Below are 27215 nucleotides of genomic sequence, written 5' to 3' on the forward strand. Positions count from 1 at the left end.
AGCCACATATATGTAGTATTAAGGGATAAGGGGAAAAGATTCAGAGGCACCATTTTCTTGCTTACTAAGCAGTTTACTTGTTTTTAGTTCTCACATTGACTTTTTTATAAATATTCATCTCATATCTCCAATAAGGCTCCCTGAGAGTAGCCCTGTATCTTATTTTTTATCATGAATTAGCACCTGGTACACAATAGATGCTCATCAAGTATTTTACTGCCTCTTTTTACAAATAATTTCCCACTGGCCAGTGCTTCCCCAAATGTGACAGTTTGAAGGTTTATAGGAAAACAGACCCAGCAATATTTCCAAAGGGAGGTACCTTCCAATTCTTTTGATTATATGGAAGTATAACTTGTTTACTACCCTTTAACACATGCTAGCTTTCCTCTCTCACAGACTCAGAAACTTCCAAAGGAATAGTATTTATCTAAATTATTTATTTTTCATAGGTAGTGTCTGTCTATGGCAATTTATATTGGTTTTCCATTCATGAGAGTGACATAATTTTCTTTTTAAATGTATTTAATTAGAAGTAAACTCAATTTAAAGAAAAAAAAAAAACACAAAACCCTGAAATAATGCAGAGATGGAATACAAATGAGGTAAAAGATTGTAAAGGCGATTCACCAAGGATGAAAGATTGGGAAATAATGCCCTACACAAAGTGTCCTCATTCTTGAGGGGCAAGTGGGTGTCCATCTATGGTGCAGGTGTGCCAGATTCATCAGGCCTTTTAGAGTTCACTGATGTGACAGAATCAACATCACAGTTAAGAGGATTCTGTTACATCTTGTGAGGGAGGACCACACACCATGCAGCGCACCACAGAAGCAGAGGTTTAAAAAGGAAGCCATAGCAAATTCTTGAAACTTAGCTCCCTTCCCCACCTCTGCAAAATAAAGCAAGATATATTCTAGTATTGAGCTGCTCCCAGACAAAAAAAATTTTAAAAGGAGGGGTGGGGGCAGCCTTTAGCCAGTAGCTATACTTAACAAGCAAAATATCATCAAAACCTAATCACTCAAATTTTTATTATTCCAACTGCAGTGTAAAGAAATGTTACAGCTGCTTGGGGGAATGTACAACTTCTGAAGCCTTCAAACCAGGGCAAAAAGCCACACAGCTCTGCAAGACAAGCCTGTGAGGTACACTTTTCTGAAGGAAATGGCTGGGTCTCTTCACCAAAATAAGACTATTCCAGTAACACCCTAGTACTGCTCATGAACCAAAGGAGAAAGAACAATACACTATACAACATATCCCTTGAAACAGGGAGAGAAGGCTCATTCTGTGGGAAGAGCATCTCTGCACTCTGCAGCAGTTTGTTCTCCGTCGGCTTCTGTGGCAGCTGGGGCAGGAGCCGTGGCCGTCAGGGTGCTTTCTGCCTCTGCTGCCAGGGTTTCCACGTCCCCTCCGGCCTCAGCAGCTTCACCTCTGGCCTCTGCTTTGGCGTTACCCTTCTCGGATGCCACTCCACAGGGTGCCTTTGCTTCCAGCGGCTCTTCAGCGTGGGGACCACTCGTGGCCTCAGGTGTGGCTTCCCCTTGAGCCAGCATTTCACTACTTTCTGGAGCAGGTGCTCCTTCCCCGTCTACTGCTCTCACTGCTGCTGTAATCACCTCAGCTAAGACCTCCGCAGCTACCTCCTCTGGTGTCTCTTCCTTATCCTCACCTCCTAAATTGTCATCTCCTTCTGTCTCTGGATCGACGGCTTCACTGGTGAAAGGGTCTTCACCCTGGCCAAGAGGAGGAAACACAGGTCAGCGCAATCCAAAGAACTGTCCAAATGAGAGCTCAAGGGATGCTCAGCTTGCTGGGAGTTTGTTTTATGATGCTTGGTCAACAACAGAAACTTTATATTACAGCAAGTGAGTCAATCCTACAGGTGCTCAGAGCCTATAGATTCAGGAAAGACATCTCAGAAAAGCCTTACTGGAACTATTTTACACTTTGTATTCAAACAAATAATGGTGAAGAAAGATTCAACAAGACCTAGGTTTTCTTAACCCAATTGAAAAAACAAAGCCTCATAATAGGAAGTTAAGACTTTTTTTTTTTAAGGCACACAGCCCTGGCATGAAGGTTATCCCCATTTTACAGATAAGGAAATGAGACTTGAAGATCTTGTCAGGTCACACAACTATTAAACATGTCAGAATTCAATCCAAGCCTGACTCTCTCAAAAGCTGAACTTCTCATAAGCATATGCTAAAACCGTGTCTAGTTTAGGAAAAGTAAACTATCACTAGCAGATTAGAAACTGTGTTTTAAAGTACGGTGTTTAGAAGGTGTTGAGTCTACATCTGACTCCAGAAACTAAGTCTGTTTAAGTCACAAGGTAAAACACTGATCAGACATGGTTCTTAAACTGGCTATTTAGCATCTATCCTTTTATGGAAGGAATTGCCAAATACTGAAGCAACTAATAACTGAGAGGAGGACAAACACATCCTAGTTAGGCTGCACTGAAGCTTAACTCCCAGCCCTAAATGCTGAGGTCATGGGGCTAAGCATTTAGCAAAACGGGCTTCCCAAGGAGGAACCAGAGACTCTTTCAACCAGACTTCTCTCTAGGGCACCCTCTTTGGGAATTTTTTTAATCAATCTGCTCCGGCCACTAAGACTCAGGATTGTGGCACCACTGGCTCTTCCTCCCCCTCATTCCCCATCTCACTGTTGGTTGTCTCTGCCAGCAAAGCTTTTTAGCTTCTTTCTGGAATTATCATCTACCTTAGTTTTTATTTTGTTTTGAAGCATCTCATCATCATTTGCCTGGTATTTTATGGGCAGATGGCCAAGGTTTCTCATGGAGAGTCAGCAGCATGGCACAGGTTAATCAAGCTGGAGCACACCCCAAGTCCCTAGGCAAGCAGTCGAGTCTCAGGAAACCCGCAGTTGTGGAATTCCCCAGCCTGATACGTAGTCTGTCTCTCAATTCTTCAAAAGACTCAGAAATGCTAAACCCTGCACTCTGGGTATTACTCCAAACCCACAGAGTTCATCTTCCATTTCAAAAGCTATTGGATGCCTAAGCACAAACCTTGAGGTATTTCTCCAGCATCTTCACTATATGTCTGTTGTTCAAAACGCTCTTAGCCACATGGAGACTTGTTTTCTTGAACTGTTCAGCAGCCAACTACAAAGGCAATCAAACATGGTCCTTTTAAAAAAAAGGTGTGCACAGAGGAGCAAGACAACAAACCGGCCTGGCTACACTGAGTTGCTTGGAGATCAGTCCTATGCAGAGGGACAACTAACATCTTCACATCATGACAAATCCGAAAATGCTAGACTCCAGTAATGAAAAAGAAAGAAGACTCTGGAACTCAGATTGTGAAATGGTGTTGAAAAGTCTGATAATCTAAAAAGGTAAAAGCACAGGCGCACCACTGATGTGCAGGTACCATGTGCACAAGCTGGGATGAAACAGGACTATTAACAGATCAGAAGCTATGTAGTCTTAGTAGTGGAAAAGGACAAGATTTTCTTTTCAGTTTTTTGAGGTATACTGACTTTACAAGTAAATTCTAGAGCAAAAATATGAATGCTGCAACCATCTGACTATTTTAGAGCTTGACACATTCATATGACAATCCCTTGTCTGTATAGTGCTTTCCAGTTGATCTGTAATCCTGGGAGATGGGTAGGCAGGCACTGGTATCTCCAATTTGGTAGTCGGGTAAACTAAGGAGAGAGATGCTAACCCAAGGTTCAGCAAGCTGGAGCCTGCAGGCCAGTGAGGCCACAGCCATTCCTTTACTCGTGGTCTGTGGCTGCTTTTGCCCATCAGAGGCAGGCTTGAGGTGTTAGGCAGATGGCTTGCAAAGCCAAAAATATGATTTGACCCTTTATTAAAAAAAAGAAAAAGTCTGCCAACGCCTTGAGTTAAACATTCAGCCTCAGGCCCCATCAGCTAATAAGGACCAAACCAGTCCTTAACCCTCGGTCCTCTAGGCCACTCTGCCCTCAACCTCAGCTTATATATAAAAAATCCAGTTTTTCAGCAATTGGGGAATTTACTCATGTGGTTTACAGGGAACATTCTCAACTCAGGAGAATTTCAGCTACTGTATCTAGTCAATTTTAAGCAATACACTTTTTCACATTTTAATAGAAACTGGGGTGCATTTTACAATCATTGATGGAGTGATTTAAGACTTGGTGGAATATGGCAAGAGCCCTTAGAGATGTTTGCATTCCCCTTAGGACACAGAAAGTTCTAAACCCCTCCCACTGGCAGCTAGGTGGGCCTGCCCCACCCAGCATCAGGAGAGCACTCACCCGGCGGTTGTGATTGTGGTCAACAGAGTGCAGGTGCCGCTGGAGGAGCTGGTGCTGTGCAGGGATCAGCATGTCACAAGCCAGGCAGTGAGCAGCCTCTATCTTCTTGAAGAAGTGCTCCTGGCCAATCCCTGTTGACGAAACCCAAGTCTTATGAGATTCGGGACAGCACGCAAGTGATTTGTTCCTCCTACTTACTCCCCAATAAGGCCAGGCCAACGTTTTCTCCCCGCAGCCCCTCTCTAAAGAGTCACTTAGGACAGAATCTGAGACAGGTGTCACCTGCCCTCCAGCAGTATTGTGGAGACAAAACAAACAGCCTCTACACTTGGGAACTTTATACTTCAACTTTTCTTACCCTTCCTGTCCTTTCTCCTCATACAAAGGAGGAAAAATCAGAGTGCTTAACATCACTCCAATAAGCCGCCTGCAGAGCCACGATCTACATGAGGCCACACCTGAAGGCTTCTTTCACCTGCTAAGTGCCCCTCCCACGGGTTTTCCTGTCACATTCTCAACCACCCTGTGCTGGACTTTACTACCTGGAAGAGCACACACCCCAGGATCACAACTCACCTTTGAAAGGATCTGGTTTTGGTTTTGTGCTTTCCTTTTCCATCAACTCCTGACGCCGCTTCTCAATTTTCTTATTCCTGTTCACAATGTATTCCTGGAGAGGTTGGGAGACAGCACCAAATGAAATGAGAGGTGGCATGCATGGATATTTTTCAACTGCACCAGAGGCAGCTCATGACAGGCGGCTACCAAGCCCCTGGCAGATGACAGCCTTGTCTCAGCTGCTCCAAGGATGGGAAGGCGGCTGTCGGAGAGCTCCATGTGTAGAACTAGTGGGACCCACAAGGGCTGGAGCTCTCAGGTATTCCTCTGACTTGAGGACTTGTACACTGTTACTCTGGAAAAAAAATCTTGACCAAGTTTAGGCCTTTAATTTCCCTTCCCTTCTCTGTGAGAGATCACTGGGAAACGCTGTGATGGAAGCCAGGTGTGACTTACCTGAAGGAACTCCACTGTCTTGTCGGGCAACTTGGTTCCGATAAACCGCAGTGTCTCTTTGTGAAATTTGCTTTGCAGGTGCTTCTGGATTTCTTCGTCTTCAAAGCTACGAAACTTGCACACGGAACAGGCAAACTGAATCCTGGAGAAGGAAGACAAAAAGAAATGCAGTGATGCAAAGATAACCAGTTCACCTCTGGTTAGAACGAAAATGGAAATGGGAAAGCAATTTCTGAATTAAGACTTTTGACTTGTCACAAGGCATCCGAGTAGCAGTTACCCCAAGTTTCCACATCTTAAGAGAGAGCAGCCTTGCAAGCATTCAGAAAAATGACTCACGCAGCACCTTACCACCAGTCTTTTTGGCCTAAAGGCTCATAAAAGAACACAGAACACGCAAAGGTGGAGACTTTTCAAAACTGTGGACTCCCTAAGTCTGCAGCCCACTGCTCTGGGGACCTAATACCTACTCCACAGCTTCTCAGATGTTTCTCTCTGCAGCCACTCAGATGATACAAGGCAACCCCATTTAACATAATTCTCCAAAGGGAGTCAATGTAAAGACATGTCACATCAAGTTCTATGGGTTTCTTTGTCATATGCTTTCAAAGTCTCACCAAACGCATTCATGCCGTATGGCAAGGAGAGAGTGCCCTGCGGACCCCAGTTCCCACACAGCGGGGTGCTGCTTCCCTCAGCTCTGCCCCACCTGGGGTGACATCACAGGCCCTGGGCACTCAGGAGTCCTCCTCTGCCAACCCAAGAGTTCTCCTGGCCCCGATGTCTGGTTTCTGATCTCTGGACAAGTGCCACAAGGCAATGCTTGCTTTTGCAGATACCCTTGAAAGAGTGATGAGGAAAATGTGCCCTGCCCTACGTGCAGGGCTGTCAGGAAGCTACCAAAGAAATACATGGTTCCCGCTCCCTGCTGCATCTTTGCCTCCCCCATGACGATTTCCCAAGTCTCTTTGAGGATCTTCAGTGACTAGGGCAATCTAAAGATTTCTTTAAAAAAGTCATCTCAAAAAAAAAAAAAAAAAAGTCATCTCAGTTAACCATGTGGCGTGAAAATTGATCTAACATAGCCATCATTTTAATCATCTGTTTAAAAGCAAGGATTTCAATGAACTCTGTAACTGGAAGCTCCTACTTTTTGGTTCCTGACTTCTCAGCCTTGACGGTTAGGTCTTTTGCTAAGCATTTCTTTGCATAGGGAAACTACTACCCATCTGAGCCTTAAGAGCAAGGAGTCCCTCTCAAGTCATAAAGAGAACCTGAGCAGAGAGTAGCCGCCACATGTGGGCAAGGCCTCATCAACCAAATGCTCACACGGCCACTGGTGGTTCACAGGGAGAGGGGCATGTTGTGGTCACACCAACGCCCTTTGGAGTTTGCACTTTGGTATTTTTTTCTATTTAGAGACAAAATCTTGAAAGTAGCATCTGTACACATGCAACTGCTATGTTGAACTCCACAGGTGGTTCGGATTTGGACAAAGCACCCAAAGCACCTTCCTGGCAGCTCTGCTGAATGAAGTTCACTTGTCTGACATGACACACACATGCCAGGGGACAAGGGAACTCCTGATAGGCCTGCAGGAGGGCAAGAGAGCCCCCTGTTGAGAATGAGAGGGCCACACAGGCCCACTGGCAAGGATATGATTCCATACATTTCCCAAGTTTTGTCCCCCCTGGACCTGTAGGATTTCCCCACAGACACCTGGAGTCAGCTGATCAAACCAGGCTCCCCCCCTACATTGTGGAGAGAAGACAGATGAGCCCAAGGGAGTCTCGACAGTGCCTAGGTCCAGCCGACCTCCCACCTTGCTGGCCTCCTCACCTGTCAGCTGCTCGGTCTCGCATCCTGTCTCTCCTCCTTTGCTTTTCCCTCCTCTTCTTCACTTCATCATCCTCGTCATCCTTCTCTCCTACAACAGAGAAGTCCCTTCCAGACGCTCTGAGTAGCTTGCAGAGGAGCGAGCACAAGGGCCTTGATGGGGACCATAGTTTGGCCACCATACCCCACACCCCACCGGCCACCTCCACGCATGGCAGGGTGCAGACACCCTGAGGCACCAAGGGGCTGTCAAAGGCTCCCAATGGGGATGGGCCTTTGAGGAGAACCCTCAGTCGTTCCCAGGGGAGTCATCTCACTCCCCATGGCCGATAAGGCCGGGATGGGCCAGGGATACGACCCGCCCATCCCATTCACACCATGGCCCACCTGCTCTCTCTGTCCTTCCCTGTCTTGCTTTTCCAATCCAGGGCCCTACCACTGGGCCTTCTCCCAACATTACTTAAGGAGAGAGAGAAGCCTTTCTTCCCAGATAAAGAGGCAGCAGCCGGAAGGCCTCAGAAAACAAAACAAGCCACTCTACCGCCCTCCGTCCCACTCTAGGTGGACCATAACTACTGTCCTGGCAGCTTCGTCTGAACTAGGGCCTCAGCAGGTTTGACAACCCCTGCTGGCCTGAACTCTATCTTTCACTCACAGAACTGTTGCTCTAGGGCTTTCCCAGGGATACACGGGAAGCAATCCCAGAAACAAAAGTGGAAGAGACCAACTGGTCTTCCATCCATCCCGTGGGGCCAGCGCAGGAGCTCCTCTGAGAGCCGTGCAGCCCAGAGTCCCAGCATGAGGCCAGGCCAGGTCACCGCGGCTCAGGGCCAGGGCCAGACACTGAAAAAAGGTTGGATAAGCATCTGAACTGTAACCCCTACCCCTGATGCCAGTCACGAGACTGTCCCACGAAGATGGCGACCGGCGTGCGCTGCTCAGAAGCCTCTCAAAAGGGCGTGTGGGATTTTTGGCAAGAGGTCACTGCCTGAAACTATTACTGCTGTTTAATAGCAAAGTCATCCCGGGTAGGTAGCAGGACCTGCGCGCAATAAACATGTCACCTTTGCTTTAGCATTTACCCCACTGCACGAGCTGCTAAACGTTCTGTGTGGTCCCATGCTATAGACATAATCACTTCAATAAACAGGGTGGGACGACCTCAGAGGGTTGGTCAAACCTGAACAAGTAAGAGAAGGAGCATCTAAGCCAGAGGCCTTCAGAACTCATGGGAGCAGAACCACAAAGGAGCCAGTCTCCGAGTCTTAAGGGAAACCAGCTATGGACAGACCCGTGGGGACAGGGAAAGAAACAAGTGGCTTGTGGGTAAACTCAAAGCCACCATGTCTCACGCTTCTCCATGTCCCCCCAAGGGGTTATGTTGCTCTGTTCTTGCCACTTATTTTGGACTCTTAGGCCTCCCGTGCTGGAACTGGTGGGACCTGCTTAGCAGTGACTGCCTCTGGAGGATCCGTGTCTGAGTGTGCCTGACAGGACTCCCCACCCCGAGCTCCCGACCCGGGCCGTGTCTGGACTCTGCCCCACGCAGTGCCGATGTCCCCATCACAGAGGCTGAGAGCATGGCCCTGGCCTGGCAAGCAAGGGAACTGTGGACAGAATGAAGCCCAGGAGAAAACAGTATAGGGACCTGCATTGGCCAATGGAAGAACAGAGAAGACAGGCCGGATGGCGCCGCTTCTTCCCTCTTGCATCTCTGAGATTCTCCCTTCCCTGCCACTGCGAGCTGTTGCAGACACCCAGAGGTGAGTTTCCCCGTCTCCGCAGCCTGCACCAAGTGAGGCAAACAGACCTGTTTCCAGCAAGTGCTGCTCCAAACACCGAAGCAAAGCCTCAGGGTGAGTGGTGGGCAAAGGCCCACCAGGCAGCCATGGCCCCTCTCCTGCCTTGAGCCGCCAGCCCCTCCATCCAGGCCCTGGGTTGTTCAGAAGCCCAGCCCAGCTGGGAGCTAGGCGGTGAGTGCAGGGTAGCTGGGCAGACACAGGAAAGCTCAAAGGGATGCTGGGCGATGCCTACCTCGCTGCCTCCCGGAGTCGAAGTATTCGTCCTCCTAAAAATAGGCACAAAGTTGGACTGTGAGGGGGAGTTTCCAGAATTCTCCACAACCAGCCTAGCTCCTTGCCACCACCTGGTGGTCACTGTGCCACCAGGGACACCACCACAATGTATCAGGACAAGTCCCAGGGCCACGGGACAGAGAGTGAGTGTCCCATCACTAGTCCTGGTTGCCTTCTGAAATTTTGTGATGATGCTAACTTGCTTTTTTTTAAGAAAGTCACTGACCACATTTCAATTCTTTCTAAAGGTAAAGAAATACCTCTGGCAAATGCACAGTTCTGCACACAGGAAGGCCAAGAGCCCATCCATCAACTGTGTCAAGAAACCCCCTTTTGGACCAGTTCCAGTGTTCTTTAATGAAGATGGGCTTTATGAAGTTTCTCAGCTATTTGTTTACATTTACCAAAGACTATAACAAGTCAGGTATAAATAAAAATGACTCATCTAACTGAAAATCAGCACTGAAGCCCATTCCTTAGACACTGAGCTGAAGATTACATTATCAATCAGTAGACAGGCAGAGATTCACAAGCTGAAGATCTAAGCAACCCAGACAGGGAGCAAGCACGACCCTCAGAAGCACCTGGATGAAGCCTCCATATACCCACATCTCCAGGCCCTACCCCCGACTTGGACCAGAATTTGCAGGGGGTGGCAAAGGACCTCTCCCCACACGCTCATGCACGGTCCTGGCTGAGAGCCAGCCTTTAACACCCATCTCCCGTGGTTGGTTTTAAGAGGTGAATGACAAGGATGCACTCAGCACCAGCCTGGTGCTGGCAGCAAAAGAGCCTTCAGTGCACGTTTGGAAGCCCAGGCCCACACAGCCACCCGCTGCAGTTACCACGTGTGCAGCCAGGCACATCGCTATGAGGACACAGGGATGGCTGGGGAGAGGGCTGGGAATGTTTTCAGGGAAAGAAGGATTGCCACAAGTGGAAAACTCATAGAAACCTAGCTGCAAGTCTGATTATTAAATCTACTCCTGAGGCAGAGAGGGATCCACCACAGCAGCTGTTCCTCCTCTCTGTGAGAAAGACACTGAAGGAAGGAAGAAACCCTGCACTAGAGACACCGGAGGTTGATCAGTAAAGGTGAACTTACACCCCTGAATTCTTCATCTCCTGATCGGAAGTCACCAGCTCCATCATCTATTGGACACAAAGGAAAGGGAAAGTCAGCTCCTCGGCACCGGCCCACCCCATTTTCACCTCCCAGACTCACTGTCCAGAGTGACTGTGCTTGTCCTGACTACAGTGGGGATTGTGGGAGTGCAGGTTGACACACGCCACCCTTGAGTTCCCATGTGTCCACTGTCCAGACAGGCAGGCAGAACACCAAGCATGCAACTGACTCATACCCACCCAGGCCTATTGGCCCCCAGGGCATACCGTTTTCGGAAAAATCGCCTTCACTGTCAGCCCGGGCCTGTTTGGTGTCTGGCTCGTCGTAAATCTGCAACTGCTTCCGTTTCCTGCCCAAGCTATCTGGGCCGCAGCGATCAAACCCTCTCCACCTGGGCTACAGACACAAGCATATCCCACTGTACCGCTTACTCAGACAGGTAACACACCCCAGAGAAATGAAGAACAAAAAGGCTGTAAGATCAGAGAATGAGGACAGAATATGTCTTTTCAGAAAGCAAACAACATAGTCGGAAAACCCCGTTCCTCAAACACAAAAACTACTCTGAGTGAAAGAAGCCAGACAAAAAAGTTGACATGTTCTATGATTGCATTCATATGAAATGTCCAGGAGAGGGAAATCTAGAGACAGAAAGTAGATTAGTGGTTGCCAGAGGCTGGGGGAGAGAACAAGGAGTGACTGCTAACAGCAGAGGTTTCTTTCTGGGATGATGGAAACATTCTAAAATTACATGATGGTGAAAGTTGCACAATTCTGTACATTTTTACTAAAAGTTGAACTGTACTTTAAAAATAAGTAAATCTTACAGATAGCTCAACAAAGCTTCTTAAAAAGAAAAGCAAACAAGGCAGGTTAGAACTTGGCAAGGGCTTACCCGATCCCTGATCCGGGCCTGTGACCGGCCACATCCATAGGGCACAGAGTTGTCATAACCACCCGCCCCCTGCATGCCCATCACTCCGAAGTCAGGGGCCATGGACTGGGAGAAGAGGGAAGGCGGGGGCCTGCTGGGGGAGGGGCCTCCCAGGCCCCGCCCACCCACATAGTTCATCTCAGTCCATGGAGCAGAGAGAGGCTCAGAGGAGGCTGCAGGCAGCATGAAGGGGTCGCTGCGCATAAAAGTGCTGGGGTTGCTCCGGTCCTGGAAGCGGCCCTGGCCTCGGCCCCGCATGAAGCCATCGAGGGAGCCCCGCTCACGGGCTGGGTCCCGGCAGTCGCTGTACTGACCACCAAAGCCACCATTGCGGTCAGGCCCCAGGTCAAAGTCATAGTCAAAGCTGTAGCTGGGGCGGTAGGGATTGTGCTCCGGCAGGCAAGGCCTGGAATCATAGGGCTCAAACGACTGGAACCGGAAGGAGCTGCAAAGAAAGCACAACCCATCACCACACTGTCCAGGCACGACCTCAACGCCTCCCGCAGAGCTGACTGCCCTACGTTCAGAACAGCACAACCAAGCCACCACGCATCCCTTGCTCAGAAAGCAAGAGACCAACCATCCCTTCTGAGTATTGCTGAACAAAGGGCATGAAGCCCTTGGCCATGAGAAGGGGAGGGTCTGCTGGGCGTCTGATGCAGAAATAAGGAGTCTGACATAGTCTAGTTAACAGTCACACCCTAAACCCCACCACTCAGGAAACCAGCAAGTCCCATTAAATGTCTAGCCCAACAATGGCTCAACTTCTGTACTCCATACTCAAGAGGGTACGGGGGAAGAGTCATCCCTGAAAGAGCAGGTGCCCACTCCCATCCGCACAAAGCTGGGTATGCGGGATCCCCCAGGGAAGGGCTCAGGCCTGTAATCACCTCTCCCGGTCCTGCATGCCCTCCCCACCGCCGCTGCTCCCGCCCCTGCTTCCTTCCTTGGACATCATGTCCAAACGTTGGTTGATCTTGGCAATGAGGGAGTCAGAATTGTCGGTGCACGGCTCTGGGCCATAAGAAGCCATATGCATGGCAGGGCCCCCAGTCGCCAGGCCATCGCTGGCCTTGGTGGCCTCCCATGAGGCTGGGCCATAGCTGTAGGTTGCTCCTGTGGTGACGCTGGTGTTCTGGGCACCGTAATAATTGTAGTTCTCATAACCTGCCAGACGGAGGAAGCGCCAAATCAGATCTCAGCAACTGGTGGAGAACTCTGGGGAGAAGCACCCACTGCCCACAGGGAAGGAAGAAAGTCCTAGGACCAAGTGCTGTTGGCTTACCCCACACCGCACACATCACCTGCCAAGAGGCAGCAGGAGGAGGGCAGGGGCCTCACCTACAACTCTGAGCAGTGGGTTTTCTATACCAGATCCTAAGACTTGTTTCTCATTCAAAGCCAGAGGTGGCTGAAAACCCAGGAGCTGGCAATTTGGGCTAGTGACAGACCCACCAAAGGGCTGCTGCTCCCAGAAAACAACCACAACCCTCTCTACCTGCTGCCTCCAGCAAGTTCCCCTAAAGGCTGGCTCCCTAACCCTCCTCAGCACCTCAGGCCCAGCCCGCTGAGCCCTCAGGACAGCTAGGAGCACATCTAGGACGGGAGATGGGGGTCTCTGCACCCCAGCCCCTCTAGGTAGCTGATCAAAGGCCCACCCACCAGCCATGGACCACCAGAAGGGCCTACCTTGCCAGCTGGCCACACTAGTTCCATAGGCACCTTAGAGGAAACAAAAACAGACAAGAGTTTTATTTGCAAAATGAAGACGCCGAGACGCGTCCTCTCACCCCTACATCAGCCTGGATGTTGAAGGACATTTGTCACTTCCACTATCCACAGGGCGTGGGCTGAGGGTGGCTGTGTCAGTGTTCCAGAAGGCACCTTTGGTTGCTGATTAATGCCGTGAAAGGCCGGGGTCCACTAGCTGTAAAACTCATTCCCACAGAATACTCAGCTAAGCATAATCAAGGCTTCTCTCCTAAGCAGGCCAGATCTCCTCCACTAGGGCAACAGAAAGGACACTGCAGCCTTTTTCCAGGAAGCTCGTTCAGTGTGGGCCACCAGCGAAGAGGCTCCTGGGCCAGGTCCCCAGGCAGAGCCCTTCTAAAGGGCCAGTTCTCACCAGGAGCCAACAGCATGTAGAGTGCACGGGTGGAAAATCATGTCCCCAACTCAACAGAGCAAGGGAACATCATGTGTCTGAGAAACACAGAAGACCTCCTCCTGGGAAACTTGGTGATGGGCAGAAAAGCCACCCTGCTTCCAGTGGTGCTAGGGCCAAGTTCCAGGCTCAGAAAACCTCCCCCAACAGGGAGCACATTCTGGTCCTTCAAACACTTAGCACCATGATACAGGCTCCAGAATGGGGTCAGCAAACAGGCCCCGGGAGCCAATCTAGTCCAAGCTAGGAGTGGGTTTTATGTTTTTAAATGGTTGGGAAAGAAAAAACCAAAACAAAACCAAAGTTGAATGACCATGTCATGATGATGAGAATTTTGACAAAAGACTTATCATTTATGTATTTGTCAAAACTCATAGAACTGTATAATAAAATGAACATTAATATAAACTATAGACTATAGCTAACAACTATGTATCAACATTGGCTTATAAACTGCGACAAACATATCCCACTATTGCAAGATGGTAATAAGGGAGACTGTGCTGGGGTGAAGGCAGGGTAAGCATACAGAATTCTATGTACTATCTGCTTAATCCTATACATCTACAAAATAAACTCTACTAATTATGAAAGTCTTCAATGATACCATCAACAATTTACTTAGAATAAAACACCAAAAATTCTTAAAGACTATTCCGTGACACATGAAAAATATATACCTTGCAAATTTCAGCGTCTTTAAGTAAATATTATCAGCACATAGTCATACCTATTTGTTTATAAACTGTCTATGGTAGCCCTTGCACTACAGAAACCTGCAAAGCCAAAAAAAATTTACTATGTGGCCCTCTACGAAAAAAGGTTTCCTGATCCCTGGGCTAGCCCAAGCGCCCCATCAGCCCATCCTGGCTACAGTCCACTATCAGCAGCAGCAGCAGCTATGTCATGCCGACGCTGGGGAGGGCGGGTAGCCCATGCCTCCCTGAAAAGCGGGTCCCACTTACCCTGGGTGTTGGCAGGTCCAGCACTCCATGCTCCATAGCCTGTGAACAGAAGACTTGTGAGTTATGGTTGCCGGTCCTATTTGTCAAAGCAGAGAACAGGTGCTCCTGAGGTGCTCTAAGGAGTATAAAGGATCTCCTTGAAGGAGTTCAGGGCCAGCCTTACAGGAAGGCAGCACAACCACAACATCCCCCTAAAAGTCATTCCACAGATGGCTCTTCCATTTCCACACTCCACCTGCCTGAGATCAAAGTGGAAAAAAGAGGGCAGAGGAACAGGCTGCTGGGGCAGTTCTGTCCATTACCTGCTGAGGGACCTTGGCCTAAACCTCAACCCACAACTGTGGAAGATACAGGACTGGCCACCAGCTAGCCCATCATTAGGACAGAGCCCACAACCCTCCCCCTGCCCAGGCAGCCATAAGTACCCTACAACTGGGAACAAACTTTGAAAATTCGGAGACAACTACTGCGCCTCTCTAAGCCTCACTTGTGTGTGACTTTGAACCTTCCAGTTCTCCCCTGGGCCTTCAAATTCCAGGGCTTCAGCCTAGCCCTAAGGCATCAGACTGCACCCTTCTCTGTGGTGCCCTCTGCCCCTCCAGACACCCCACTACACCATCTGTCTGGCTCCTCTTCATCTGTGTCCCTAGAGCCTGGCAGAGCTGAGCACAGGCGGCCATCCATACCTGTCATACAACTTTATCTTTACAAAGCATCCTCTCTCTCCTACCAGAACAACCCAAACCACCAGCTGAGTGCCTACTGTGTGCCAACATATGGCGGGTACTCAGCAACCATTAGCTGGTGTCCCCAAATGCTGTTCAGCGACGAGAGAGCTAAGGCTCAGAGGTAAGGGAACTTGATCCAAAGTCACACTGCTCAAGTTTGCCCTCTGCAGGCTATGACCTCTCCATGTCACACAAGTTCACACTTCTGTGTAGGAGAAAAGCAGAGCAGTGATTCTAACAGCACTGTGGGACACTGGTCTAGCTAAGTGGCATATGCTATTCAAGTAACCTCAAAACGACCCTTGAGATAGGTACCGTTCACCGTGTTGTATACAGAGGATCCAAAGGATAAGTCACTTGCCCAAGAACATGGAACTGAGGGGCAAAAGAACAAGTATCTGAACCCAATTCTAGGTGCCCGCTATGGTCAGGGACCAGCTATCAAGCCTCCACAAGTCCTAGAAAATAACTCTAGATGAAAAAGCTACAGAAGGATTCACCAAGGTCACAACATCTAAATTGAGTCTGAAAAGATTTTTAGTAAGTAGGAAGTGGCCGTTGTGCGTGGGGGAACCTCTCTAGGGCATGCATGAGGCAGAATTACTACTGGTTGAAAGATCTGTTGGAAAGGCAAGCAAAAAATGGTGAGACCCAGTCAGAAGGCAGAAAAGACTGGAGACCCAGGTTGAGCGACCCAAAGACCCTGGATACACCCAAGTATGCTATGCACCTCAGGACGTCTCTGCTGCATTTCCTGTTGCCACCTTTCAAGACACGCACCTTCTCTGCTGCTGCCAAGATCAGATCGCTTGCTTCTGGAACCTCATACACCTGGATAGGGATCTGCGCCTGGTCAAGCTCTACCCAACTACATATTTCAACTGTTCCCTGTGGGCATACGCGACTCCCAGCACAGAGGAAAGGCCTCTCAGGAGGCGATAATTTTAGAGACTGAAAGTAGACGGCCCGAGAAGGTCCGTGCTGCCGCAGGCCCTGAAACCCAAGTGGGGAAAAGGTTTGTTCCCTCTTACACACTCCCCCTGGCATCTCCAGGCCACCACATGGGAATGCCTGACCGAGCGCCAACAATCTGTCACGACCACAGGGCACATCGGGTTTCCAAGGTTTCACCGATACTCAGCATCTGACTCTCACTGTCTTGTCCTAGACCAGCACGAGCAAGGTCCACGGCAGGCGCCCAGTGAGGTCAACTGCAGAGGCCGCACTAGGCCCGGCTGCACTGCACCGCGAGGCTGGAGTGAAGGATCCGAACCTGCGCCGCCCATACGACTTCCGGGACCGGCGCCCCTGGCCACGGGTGCCGCGCGGAGACACCGCGCAAACCCCGCGGGTGCCGGGACAGAACCGACTGCCCAGAAAGAGGCAGCAGTCCCGCCTATGTCCCCGGCCGCAAACCCCGCGCCCCACGAGCTCGCGCCATGGCTCCGCCCCCGGGCGCCGCCATTTTGTGGCGTTTTCCAAAAGGGAAGGCGGGCCTGCGCGCAACAGGGATCCGCAGGGCCCGGCCGGCCTCGCCGGATCAGAGGAAGAGAAACGGCCCAGACCGCCCAAGGCGCCCCCTGAAGCCCGCCGCAGAGTCGACCAGCCAAACTTCGCTAACGTCCCCACGCCCCGCCGGCCAATCGGCATGCAGCGCCCCGGGAGCGACGGCGCCGAAGTCCAATGAGCTGCGCGCGCGCGACCTGGCCGCCTCTCCGCAGGGCCGGAATGCGGTAACCGCACTCGGGTGTAGGCCCCGGCCCGCGGCCCTCTGCGCGACGGCGGCGGTGCCCAGGGACCGCCTTCTCGCCCCAACCCGCAAGGAGTCGCCGACACTAACCTCCATAACCGTGCTCCATGTCTTCAGCTCCGCCCGCCAGCAGCCCCTTTTTCTAGGCTACCAAAGGACGCATGCGCGCAACGAACCTCCCGCCGTCCTCCACTGGTAGACCAGGCGCACACGTCACTCCTCCCGTGCGCTACCATTGGCTGAACCTCACTGTGGGCCCGCCCCTATTACCCCAGCTGGCCTTCCCGTCGTTCCGGATAGGTGTTTGTAGCATCTTGGGAGTTTTGGGTCCTACCGCAGAGCCTCACTGTACGCAGGCGTATCCCTTCTCCTCCCAGCCTCCAGTACGCAAGCGCAACGCACTCCTTCTGGGTCCCGCCCGCAGGCACATACAGCCCAGCAGCAATACCTGCCCACGCCGACCGAGCAGCACAAATGAGGAAGAGGAGGTGGGATGGTAATAACTTTATTAGGCTCGGCTTCCAGCCTCGGCCACGCGGGCCCCGCCCGCCCCAGGCCCGCGTCACGGGGCGCCCCCTCCGCCCTCCTCGTCGTCGTCGTCGTCGTCAGCCACGTCGAGGCCCGGAATGCCTCGAATCTGGCGCTGCAGCGCCCCGCCCAGCAGGGGCACGGCCTCCTCCTCCTCCTCGGGGGGCGGCGGTGGGGGCGGGGACACGGCCCCGGGGGCTGGCTCTGGGGGCACCGGGGGCTGCGCCGGCGCGCCCTCTGCACCCTTCGCGACCCCTGAGGCTTCCACCAGTGCCCCCTCATCCAGGCCACCGCCCTCGGCTTCCTCCTGTTCCTTCTCCTCCTCGGGGCTGTCGGTGAAAGGGTTCTCACCCTGCGGAGAAAGGTTCAATACTGAAGAAAGGGAAGACCCGCGGGGCCAGGACTGGGCACCGTGGCTGGGGACAGGCCGGCGTACCAGGGGCGTGAGCCTCACCTTTAGGTAGCGCTCCAGCTTCTTGCTGATGAGCTTGTTGTTGAGGATGCTACGAGCCACCATGAGTGAGGACTTCTTAGACTGCTCCATCATGAGCTGCAGGCAAGGTAGGCAGGGCTGGAGAGGCTGCTCTGAGCACCCAAAAGCGCCCCCCTCCCCGTGTCAGATTGGTAGAGCCCACCTCCTCAGCACAGCCAACGACTCCAACCAGACTGCATAGGTCTTAACATGCACCCTTGTGTACAAGCCCGGAGCCACGACCTGATTTGATCTTTGCTCCAATTCTCCATCTTTCCACACCATACTTACTGTATGTAACTAATTAAAGACATATATGTCTTTACAGCTGTACTGCAGAAATCTGATTTGCTTACATAAACGTTATAAGCAGTGAACAAATTAAGAAACCTACTAAAGACCAAACAGGCAATCTAGAACAAGGGGTCAACAGCCCTTATATGCAAAGAACTGTTTAGGATAAACAAGGAGGATATAAAAGCAGGAATACGAATGTCAAACAGTATATTTAAGCGATATACAGCCTTTTAATCCATAGGATTCCCAGGATGAAGAATTATACCCCTAAAAGTAAAGGTTGAAAAGAGATATTTCTGCTCTGTTGGTGAGAGGCTCAACTGTTCATTTTCTGAAAATCAGTTTGACAGAATGTCTCAAAAGTAAACATTTCTCAGTAATTCCTTCCCAGAACCTGGCCTAAGTTTAGAATTGGAAACATGCACGCACACTGGTTGCAGTAGTGAAAATTGGGAAGAACTAAATGTTCTGCAGTGGAGAAGTGGTTAAATAAATCAGACGTTCAGAAGAACACCATGCAGTCCTTAAAACAGGGCTCATCTCTCCCCTGGCATAGTAAGAAAGAGGTGTGATGGGACACTGTGTGTAGCATGCCAGAACCCTTTTTCTCTGGGAGGACTTACACCAAAATGCTAGGTGTTTTCTTGGTAGTGAAAGGAAGGGCAATTCTTACTTTCACTGTTATAAAAGTAAGGCAAGTATAAAGCTATAAGCAAGAAAAAAAAAAAAAACTGATGGGGAGGGTGGGAAAACTCACCACCAGCACCGCTACTCAACCCTAGCCAACTCTTTGCATCACGTTTCATACAGTCATCTCACTGTTTCTACTCCCTTTCCCCTCCCTTCACCCTTTTTTTTCCTTTACATATTTTTCTCTACTACTTGGGAAAAATATTAATAGACCTCATGCATGCTCGAAATGAAACAAGTTAAAGATGCACAAATTAGGATACTACTACAGACCAGTTCCTCTGTGACTTTCTCACTCGTCAACACCTCCTCCTCCCTCTAGGTGCACAGATGGACACACGAGAACGTCTCCAAACTGAGGGACATTTACACTGTTTTCAGATTTTTGCTATGATAACCAAATCCCACCAGAATAAACTTAAAATACTTCCATGCTGGTACTTTTAATTCTACCAAACAGGTTCCCCAAAGTGATAGTGCCTGAGCACTCTGCAAAAAAGCCACAAGTTGTGCTGCTTCCACCTGTACTAAAGAGTGCACTTGTCTTCTCCCTCCCATCAGCATTAGATGTTAGCACTGTTGGGTATTTTCACTGTAGGATGAAAGGGAAAAGAATGTATGCTGCCTCCCATGGCACTCCCCTACCCACCAGCAAGTGCTCTGACATGCACATTGGGCCGCCTGCCCAGCGTTTCTATGAAGTCATCTCTGCTATGGTTTCTGGGTTTCCCAGCTTGCTTAGGAAGGCTTCCTTCAATGTCAATGTAAACAAATAATCTTCTATCTGGGTTTTTTTTCCCCCACACTTAAGATTTTGAGAATTTAATACGTGGTATGAGATAGGAGTCCAACTTTCCTTTCCAGAAAAAGATAAACCATTGTTTCCATCGTTGAACTGACACAGAGGTCTACAATCCCTTACCTACAAATCTTTTTCCTCAAAAGGAAAAACTTTACCCCCTAAAATTCATTCGGTGGCAAAGTATGAGCTGACATTATATTTTTATACCATTTTAATTTATCCCACTTAAGCAAGTTACTTGAAGAATTACTGATGACTCAACTATAAGGCACTTTCCCAGATCTTGATGGGGATGTTAGTGATCATACCATGTAGCTGTTCTGAAATCCAAATATTAATTCAAAAACTTCTGGTCCTAGGATTTCAGATAAGGGACCTGTACTGACTTTAATACTGAGTTCCAAAATATACTGGGATCTTTCACTAGATTCTATTCTGGTTCCAGTTTTATTACTGTACCAATATCACTTTTGTTTTCAATTGTAGTGGCTCTGTAATAACTTATATCTGTTAAAGCAAGTCCCTGAATTCACTGACCTTTGTATAATTTTTCTGGCTATTAGACTTAACCCTACAAATAAAACTTTAATTTCAGCCAGTCCTCCTCTCCAGATTTTGACTGGAATTGCACAGTCCATGTTAATATGGGGGGAAATGGTCTTTATTTTGTTTAGCTATTAAATCTCCCATTTAAGAACACAGTATTTCCCCCCATTCACTGAAGTCTTTATTCATATCCTTGAAGTTTAAGATCCCATACCTTTCTTCTTAAAACTACATTCCTAGTTATTCCACACATTTTGTGGTTACTGTGAATACATTTTCCCCCTTTATGTTTCTAACTGGTTATTACTAGAATGGAGAAAAACTACTACTTTTGGTATATCATCTTGAATCCTACCCTCTTACCAAATTCTGTTAATTCTAAGAATATTTACTGGAATCATTCAGCTTTCCTAAGAATATAATCTCATTATTTGTATCTAAACAGTTTTCATTTCTGGTAATTTATAATGATAATGTTGCTAATTTCTCACTAAGCCATCCTTGTATTCCAGAAACAAATTTTACTTATAGTGTATTACACATTTACAAATATTTTACTTAGCACTTTCATTCTTTAATAAAATAAACTACAGTTTCACTTGGTTATTATCCTTACCAGATCTTTGGAACTGAGGTTAAAAAGGCTTCCTAAAAATTAATTAGAGGACAGACTTCTGGCATGGCAGCCTGAGAAGCGCCATGAACTGGCTCCCTGGTGAAACTGATAAAAGACTATTAAAAAAAAAAGCCATTTAAAGTCTCTGAAAATGATCCTAAAGAACATACAGCTTAGTGAAGAAAACCTACTCTAGACAGTGCTGTCAAGAACACAGGCCTCCCTCTCCACCCAGCTCATCACAGTTGAGGGATACACCTTCCCAGGAGAGGGAGGGTGTCAACATTTCTCATCCTGCCCCTAACTACCTGCTGCTGAGGCTAAGTTCTGGGCAAGTTCAGCTGAGAGGTGGGGGCTATCTTCTGTCTAGTCCCACTCATGGAATGGGGGCTTGACCTTCAGCATGGCATGCTGAGAACACCGGGTTTTACACTGCCCTAGCCCTGGCTTGTTCATAAAGCAGAGTTCCACACCCAGAGAGGAAAACCAAACCAAGTCAACCAGAGGCTACAGCTGCTCCCACACCTCACCTCTTCTAAAACTGCAGTCAGAGAGAAGCACTCTTGTCCCCACCTCCAGCAGCTCAGAAGACTAGGTTCAGAGAGGTTGCCCAGGGGGAAAGTCATGTTGTAAAACAAAACAATGAATTCCCAAATCTCTTCCCAAAGGAACTTAGTTCATTTTCCAAAGTGTGGGGAAGTTAAAGACTAAGGGATCTCTCAAACATTGGAGGATATAGAGAAAAGCAATTACAAGGAGACTGGTAGATTTGACAGCAACACAAATTAAATTAATACAAGGCTATCCAGGTTACCAGAGAAAACCAGTAAAACAGACAAGAAGAGCCCCCCTGGGCTCAGAATAAACCTCAGACAATGACCTCAAAAAACCATCCCTGTAAAGAAGCCTAAATTTGATTGGATTAATGCAATGTAATTGGATTAGAACAATTTAATTGGATTAGAGCAATTTAATGCCTCTAGGCATTGTTGAAAACAACAGAGCAATCAGCCAACAACTTGTGGAGATTACCAGCTTGGTACAGCATGGGAAAAAAACAAATAGAGCCCTATGGAAATCAGTGTCATCCCAGGGTGGCTGTGCACTTGCCCATGGCTTCCTCTTCCAAGGCACAGAATCAGAGGCTTCACACTGTTGGGATGAAAGAAGCTTCACTATACTAATTTGACTAGTCATTAAAGAGATAAGCAAATACAATAACAAGACCTGGAGCAGAAGAGGACTAGTACCAATAGCTGCCACAATATGTTACCTAAAACATCTAGTTTCCAACAAAAAATTATGAGGCATGCAAAGGAAGCTCTGATCCACACACAGGAAAAAAGGCAGGCAACAGAAACTGCCTGTGCCAGTAGCCAAACGTCTGCTAAGATTTCAAAACAGCCATTATAAATACGTTTAAAGAACTAAAAGGAACCATGCTTGAAGAAGTAAAAGGTATGATGACGCTGTCTTATCAAATAGGAAATATCAATAAAGGGACAGAAATTATAAAGAAATAAACAAATACAAATCTTGGAGCTGAAAAATACAATTAATTGAAATGAAAAATTCACTTTCACTAGAAGAGCACAATAGTAGATTTGAACTAGCAGAACTGGCAAATCTGTAGATTGGTAGAGACCATACAATCTGAAGGACAGAGTGAAAAATAATGAAGAAAAATGAATAGTTTCAGACAACCCTGGATACCATTATGACCCAACATATCCATAAATGGGAGTACCAGAAGAAAAGAAAAGAGAAGGAAAAAATAAATGAAAAAGTAATGGCTGTACAAGACCCAAATCTGATGAAAAACTAATCTACACATCCAAGAAGCTCAATGAACTCCAAATAAGCACAAAAAGACACAGTATAATAAAAATGCTAAGAGCCAAAGAAAAGGGAAGAATCCTGAAAGCAGCAAGAGAAAAATGAATCATCACTTAAAAGGGAACACCAACAACATTAAAGCTGACTTCTCTTCAGAAACGAGGCCAGAAGGCAGTGGGATAACATACTTAAAATGCTCAAAGAAAAAAACTGTCAACCAAAAGTCCTACGCCCAGCAAAGCTATTTTTCAAAAATGAAAGTGAAATAATGACATTCCACAACAAAGAACTGAGAGAATTTGCTGCTAGCAGACCTTATACAAAATATCAAAGGAAGTTCTTCAAGCTAAAAGGAAGTGATCCTGGACAATAATGCAAATCCACATGAAAGAACAATAAAAGTAATTATGTAATTACAAAAGATGCTATAAATGCAAATTTCTTTTCCTGTCTTCTCAACTGATTTAAAAAGCAGTTGTATAAAACTGTATTTAAATATTTAAAAAAATATATAGTTCTAAATATAAATATATAAAATTGTATTATGTCGTCTATAACATAGAGAAATGTAATATATTTGCCAATAACAGCACAAAGATTGGGGGAATAAAACAGTATTGGGCTAATATGGAAATGACTACAGGTGGTAACTAATGCAAAGGAAGAGTCCAAATGAAGAAAACCAAAAAAGAGCAATAAAAAGGCTACGATAACAAAAGGTAGAAATACGTAAGTGCTCTCCTTTCTTCTGCCACCTTCCTTAAAAGACAAATCATATAAAGTAAGAATTATGTATGTTATATTACATTACTGGGTTTGTAACACATATAGATGTACTACTTTATACAACAAAAACCTCCTATGTAGAGAGGGACATAGGATTAACTTAATCTCACTGAAATGAAGTTATTGTATCTGAAGGAGAATTTGAAAAGTTACTATGTATAAGGTAAAACCTAGAGAAACCACTAAGAAAATACTTCCCAAAAATGTAATGCAAAAAAAACATTAAAGAAATTAAAATGTTACACTAAAAAAAAAAAAAAAAAACAAAAAAACCTCATTTAATATAAAAGAAAGCAGTAAAGGGGAAATAGAACAGAAGTAAATCTAATAATAGCAATAATAACATTAAATGTGAATGGATTAAATAATCCAACTGAAAGGCAGAGATTATCCAACTGGATAGAAAAGCAAGATTGAATTATATGTTGGTCCATAGGAGACACTCTTTAGATCCAATAGATTCAAAGATAGAAATACACAAAAAGGAAAAGAATGGGAAAAGATATACAAACATCAACCATAAGAAAGCTAAACTGGCTATACTAGTATAAGACAAAAGAGTGTAAAAGAAAAAGCGTTACTAATATGGAAAGGGACATTTTACAATGATAAAAGGGTAGCACCATCAGGAAGATATAACAATTGTAATATAGATACATCTAACAACAGAGCACCAAAATACATAAAACAAAAACTAACAGAGCAGGGAGGGAATAGCTCAGTGGTAAAGTGCAAGTTTAGCATGCATAAGGTCTTGTGTTCAATCCCCAGCACCTCTACTAAAAATAAGTAAGTATCTCTAATAACCGCCCCCCCCCGCCCAAAACAAACAAACAAAAAAACGGACAGAATGAAGGGAGAAAAGAGACAATTCAACAATCACTGGAGATTTCAATATCCCACTGTCAATAATGTATAGAACTTGGCAGATAAACAAGGAACTTAAAGGCTTGAACTACACTATAAAACCAAACAGGCATAAAAGATTGTCTATAGAACACTCCATCCAACAACAGCAGAACATCCATTCTTCTCAAGTGCACAAGGCACACAAAAGACCATATACTAGGGCCACAGAATGAGCCTCAGCAAATTTAAAAGGACTGAAATAACAGAATGTATATTCTCTGACCACACTGAATAAAATTAGAAATCAGTAACAGAAAGGAACTTGGGAAATTCACAAATATGCAAACATTAAATGACAAACTACTAAATAACTAATGAGTCTAAGAAAAATCAGAGGGGAATCAGAAAATACCTTGGGATAAATGAAAATGAGGATACAATACACCAAAATTATGGCATACGTTGAAAGTAGTACTCAGAGGAAAATTTATACCTATAAATGTTTACATTAAAATAGAAAATCATAAACCAATGACCTAACCTTCCACCTTAAGAAACTAGAGAAAAGAACAGCAAACTAAATCTAAAGCAAGCAAAATCAGAGTTGCAATTAATGAAGCAGAGACCAGAAAAACAAAAGAAGAAAAAAAAATCAATGAAACCAAGAGTTTGTTATTTTTCATGAACAAAATTAACAAATCTTTAGCAAAACTGACCAAGAAAAGAAGACTCAAACTACAGGAGTCAGAAATGAAAGAAGGGGACTATTGACATTACAGAAATAAAAAGGATTAAAAAGGAACACTAGAAATAAATGTATGCTAGTAAATTGGATAACATGAAATGGATATATTTCTAGAAGGACACAAATTACTGAAACTGACTCAAGAAGAAATAGAAAAATCTAAACAGACAAATAACAAGTAAAGAAATTGATATAGCACAGGGAAATGTACAAGATCTTGTGGTAGCTCACAGCGAAAAAAAAAAAAGTCACAATGAATATACGTATGTTCATGTGTAACCGAAAAATTGTGCTCTACACTGGACTTTGACACAACATTGTAAAATGACTATAACTCAATAAAAAAATGTTAAAAAAAAAAGTAAAGAAATAGAGTTAGTAATTTAAAAAGCTACCCACAAAGAAAAGCCTAGGTCCAGATGGCTTCACAGGCAAATTCTACCAAACTCTTAAAAAGAGTACCAGTTCTTCACAAACTCTTCCAAAAAACAGGAGGGAAAACTTCCCAACTCATTCTGAGGCCATTATTACCTTGATATCAAAACCAAAGACATCACAACACAGACCAGTATCTCTTATGAATACAGATGCAAACATTCTCAATAAAATATTAACAAACCCAATCCAAAAGCATAGAAAAAGAACTATATACTGTAACCAAGTAGGATTTTCCCCAGGAATGCAAGGGTGGTTTAATATCCCCTAATCAATGTATACCATACTAATAGAATAAAAAACAAAAACCACATGGTCATCTCAATAAATGCAGAAAAAGCATTTGACAAAATCCAATACCTTTCTAGGATAAAAACATTCAACAAGATAGGAATAGAAGGGAATTCAGCAACCAGATAAAAGACACCTATGAAAAATCCACAGCTAACATCATACTTATTGATCAAAGACTGGTGCAAGATCAGGAAAAGGAAGACATTGCTCTTCAAACTGTGTTGGATGTTCTAGCCAGGGCAATTAAACAACAAAAAAAGATTAAACAGCATCCAGACTGGAAAGGAAGTAAACTGTCTCTATTTGTAGATGACTGATCTTGTATGGAGAAAATTCTAAGGAATTCACTAAAAAACTATTTAGAATTAGTAAACAAATTCAGTGAGGTTACAGGTTACAGTATCAACATACAAAAATCAACTATATTTTGATACACACACAAAGAACAATCCAGAAATAAAATTACAGAAAATAATTCCACTCATAATAGTATCAAAAATAAATACTTAAGAATAGATTTAACAACAACCAAAAAAGTTATAAAAAACCTACACAATGAAAACTACAAAACATTGTTTAAAAAGATTAAAGAAGATCTAAATAAATGGAAGACATCCCATATTCATGGACTGGAAGACTTTATATTGCTGAGATGGCAGTACTCCCCAAACTGATATAGAAATTGAACAGTCCTTTCAGAATACTAGCTGGCTTCTTTGAAGAAACTGACACATTGGTCCTAAGACTCATGGAAGCTAAAGGAACACAGAATAGCCAAAACAGTCTTGAAAAAAAGGAACAGAGTTGGAGGAGTCACACTTTCTGATCCTAAATCTTACTACAAAGCTACAGTGTGGTGCTGGCATAAGGAAAAACATAGAAAATAGAATTAAAGAGTCCAGAAATAAACCCACGTAGCCATGGTCAACTGACTTTTGACAATGGTGCATCATCATTCAATAGGGAAAGAATAGTTTCTTCAATAAATAGTGTTGCTACACCTAGAAAATCACAGGCCAAAATTAAGTTAAACCTTTACCTTATACCATATACAAAAATTAACTAAAATGTTATCAAAGATCCAAACTATAAGAGCTAAAACTGTAAAACTCTCATTATAAGAAAACATAGGGGTAAATCTTTGTGATCTTTTATTTGGCAATGGATTCTTAGAAATGATACCCCAAACACAAAGAAAAAAAGAAAAAAATAGATAAACTGGGCTTCATCAAAAGTAAACTTTTATGGTGCAAAGACACAACAAGAAGATGAAAAAATAATCCACAGAATGGGAGAAAATATTTGCAAATCATTATGTCTGATAAGGGACTTGTATCTAGAATATATAAAGAAACCTTAACTCAAAAAGACTACACAATTAAAAAATAAAGTATCTAAACAGATATTTCTTCAGCTCCAAGACAGGCAAATGGCCAACAAGCC

General features: G+C 45.8%; 2 protein-coding genes across 5 annotated transcripts in view; both read right to left on the minus strand.

The window, feature by feature from the left end:
* Positions 1-420: 420 nt before the first annotated feature.
* AKAP8 (A-kinase anchoring protein 8) lies at positions 421-17087 on the minus strand. The gene is made up of 14 exons (XM_010998906.3): positions 16967-17087; positions 14399-14437; positions 12959-12991; positions 12160-12436; positions 11231-11714; positions 10602-10731; positions 10315-10361; positions 9169-9202; positions 7138-7225; positions 5299-5440; positions 4861-4954; positions 4285-4415; positions 3044-3139; positions 421-1739 (listed from the first exon to the last, which is right to left on the minus strand). Exons 1-14 carry the CDS (start codon positions 16983-16985, stop codon positions 1287-1289), a joined length of 2067 nt encoding a protein of 688 aa, XP_010997208.2. The 5' UTR covers positions 16986-17087; the 3' UTR covers positions 421-1286.
* A 278-nt stretch (positions 17088-17365) lies between these two features.
* The window catches only part of AKAP8L (A-kinase anchoring protein 8 like), a 28155-nt gene continuing 18305 nt past the window's right edge, over positions 17366-27215 (minus strand). For 3 of the 4 annotated variants that reach the window (XM_031437488.2, XM_010998905.3, XM_064479950.1), the window contains 2 exons: positions 17859-17954; positions 17366-17756 (listed from right to left, as the gene is read on the minus strand). In XM_031437488.2, the coding sequence (XP_031293348.2) occupies positions 17439-17756; positions 17859-17954 (414 nt within the window). In that variant the 3' untranslated portion in view covers positions 17366-17438. Of the gene's footprint in view, positions 17757-17858; positions 17955-27215 lie in introns of those variants that run through there. The other variant, XR_010378087.1, reaches the window with a different exon arrangement.

This window comes from Camelus dromedarius, chromosome 27 (assembly GCF_036321535.1).
Source record: "Camelus dromedarius isolate mCamDro1 chromosome 27, mCamDro1.pat, whole genome shotgun sequence".
Lineage (NCBI taxonomy): Eukaryota > Metazoa > Chordata > Mammalia > Artiodactyla > Camelidae > Camelus > Camelus dromedarius.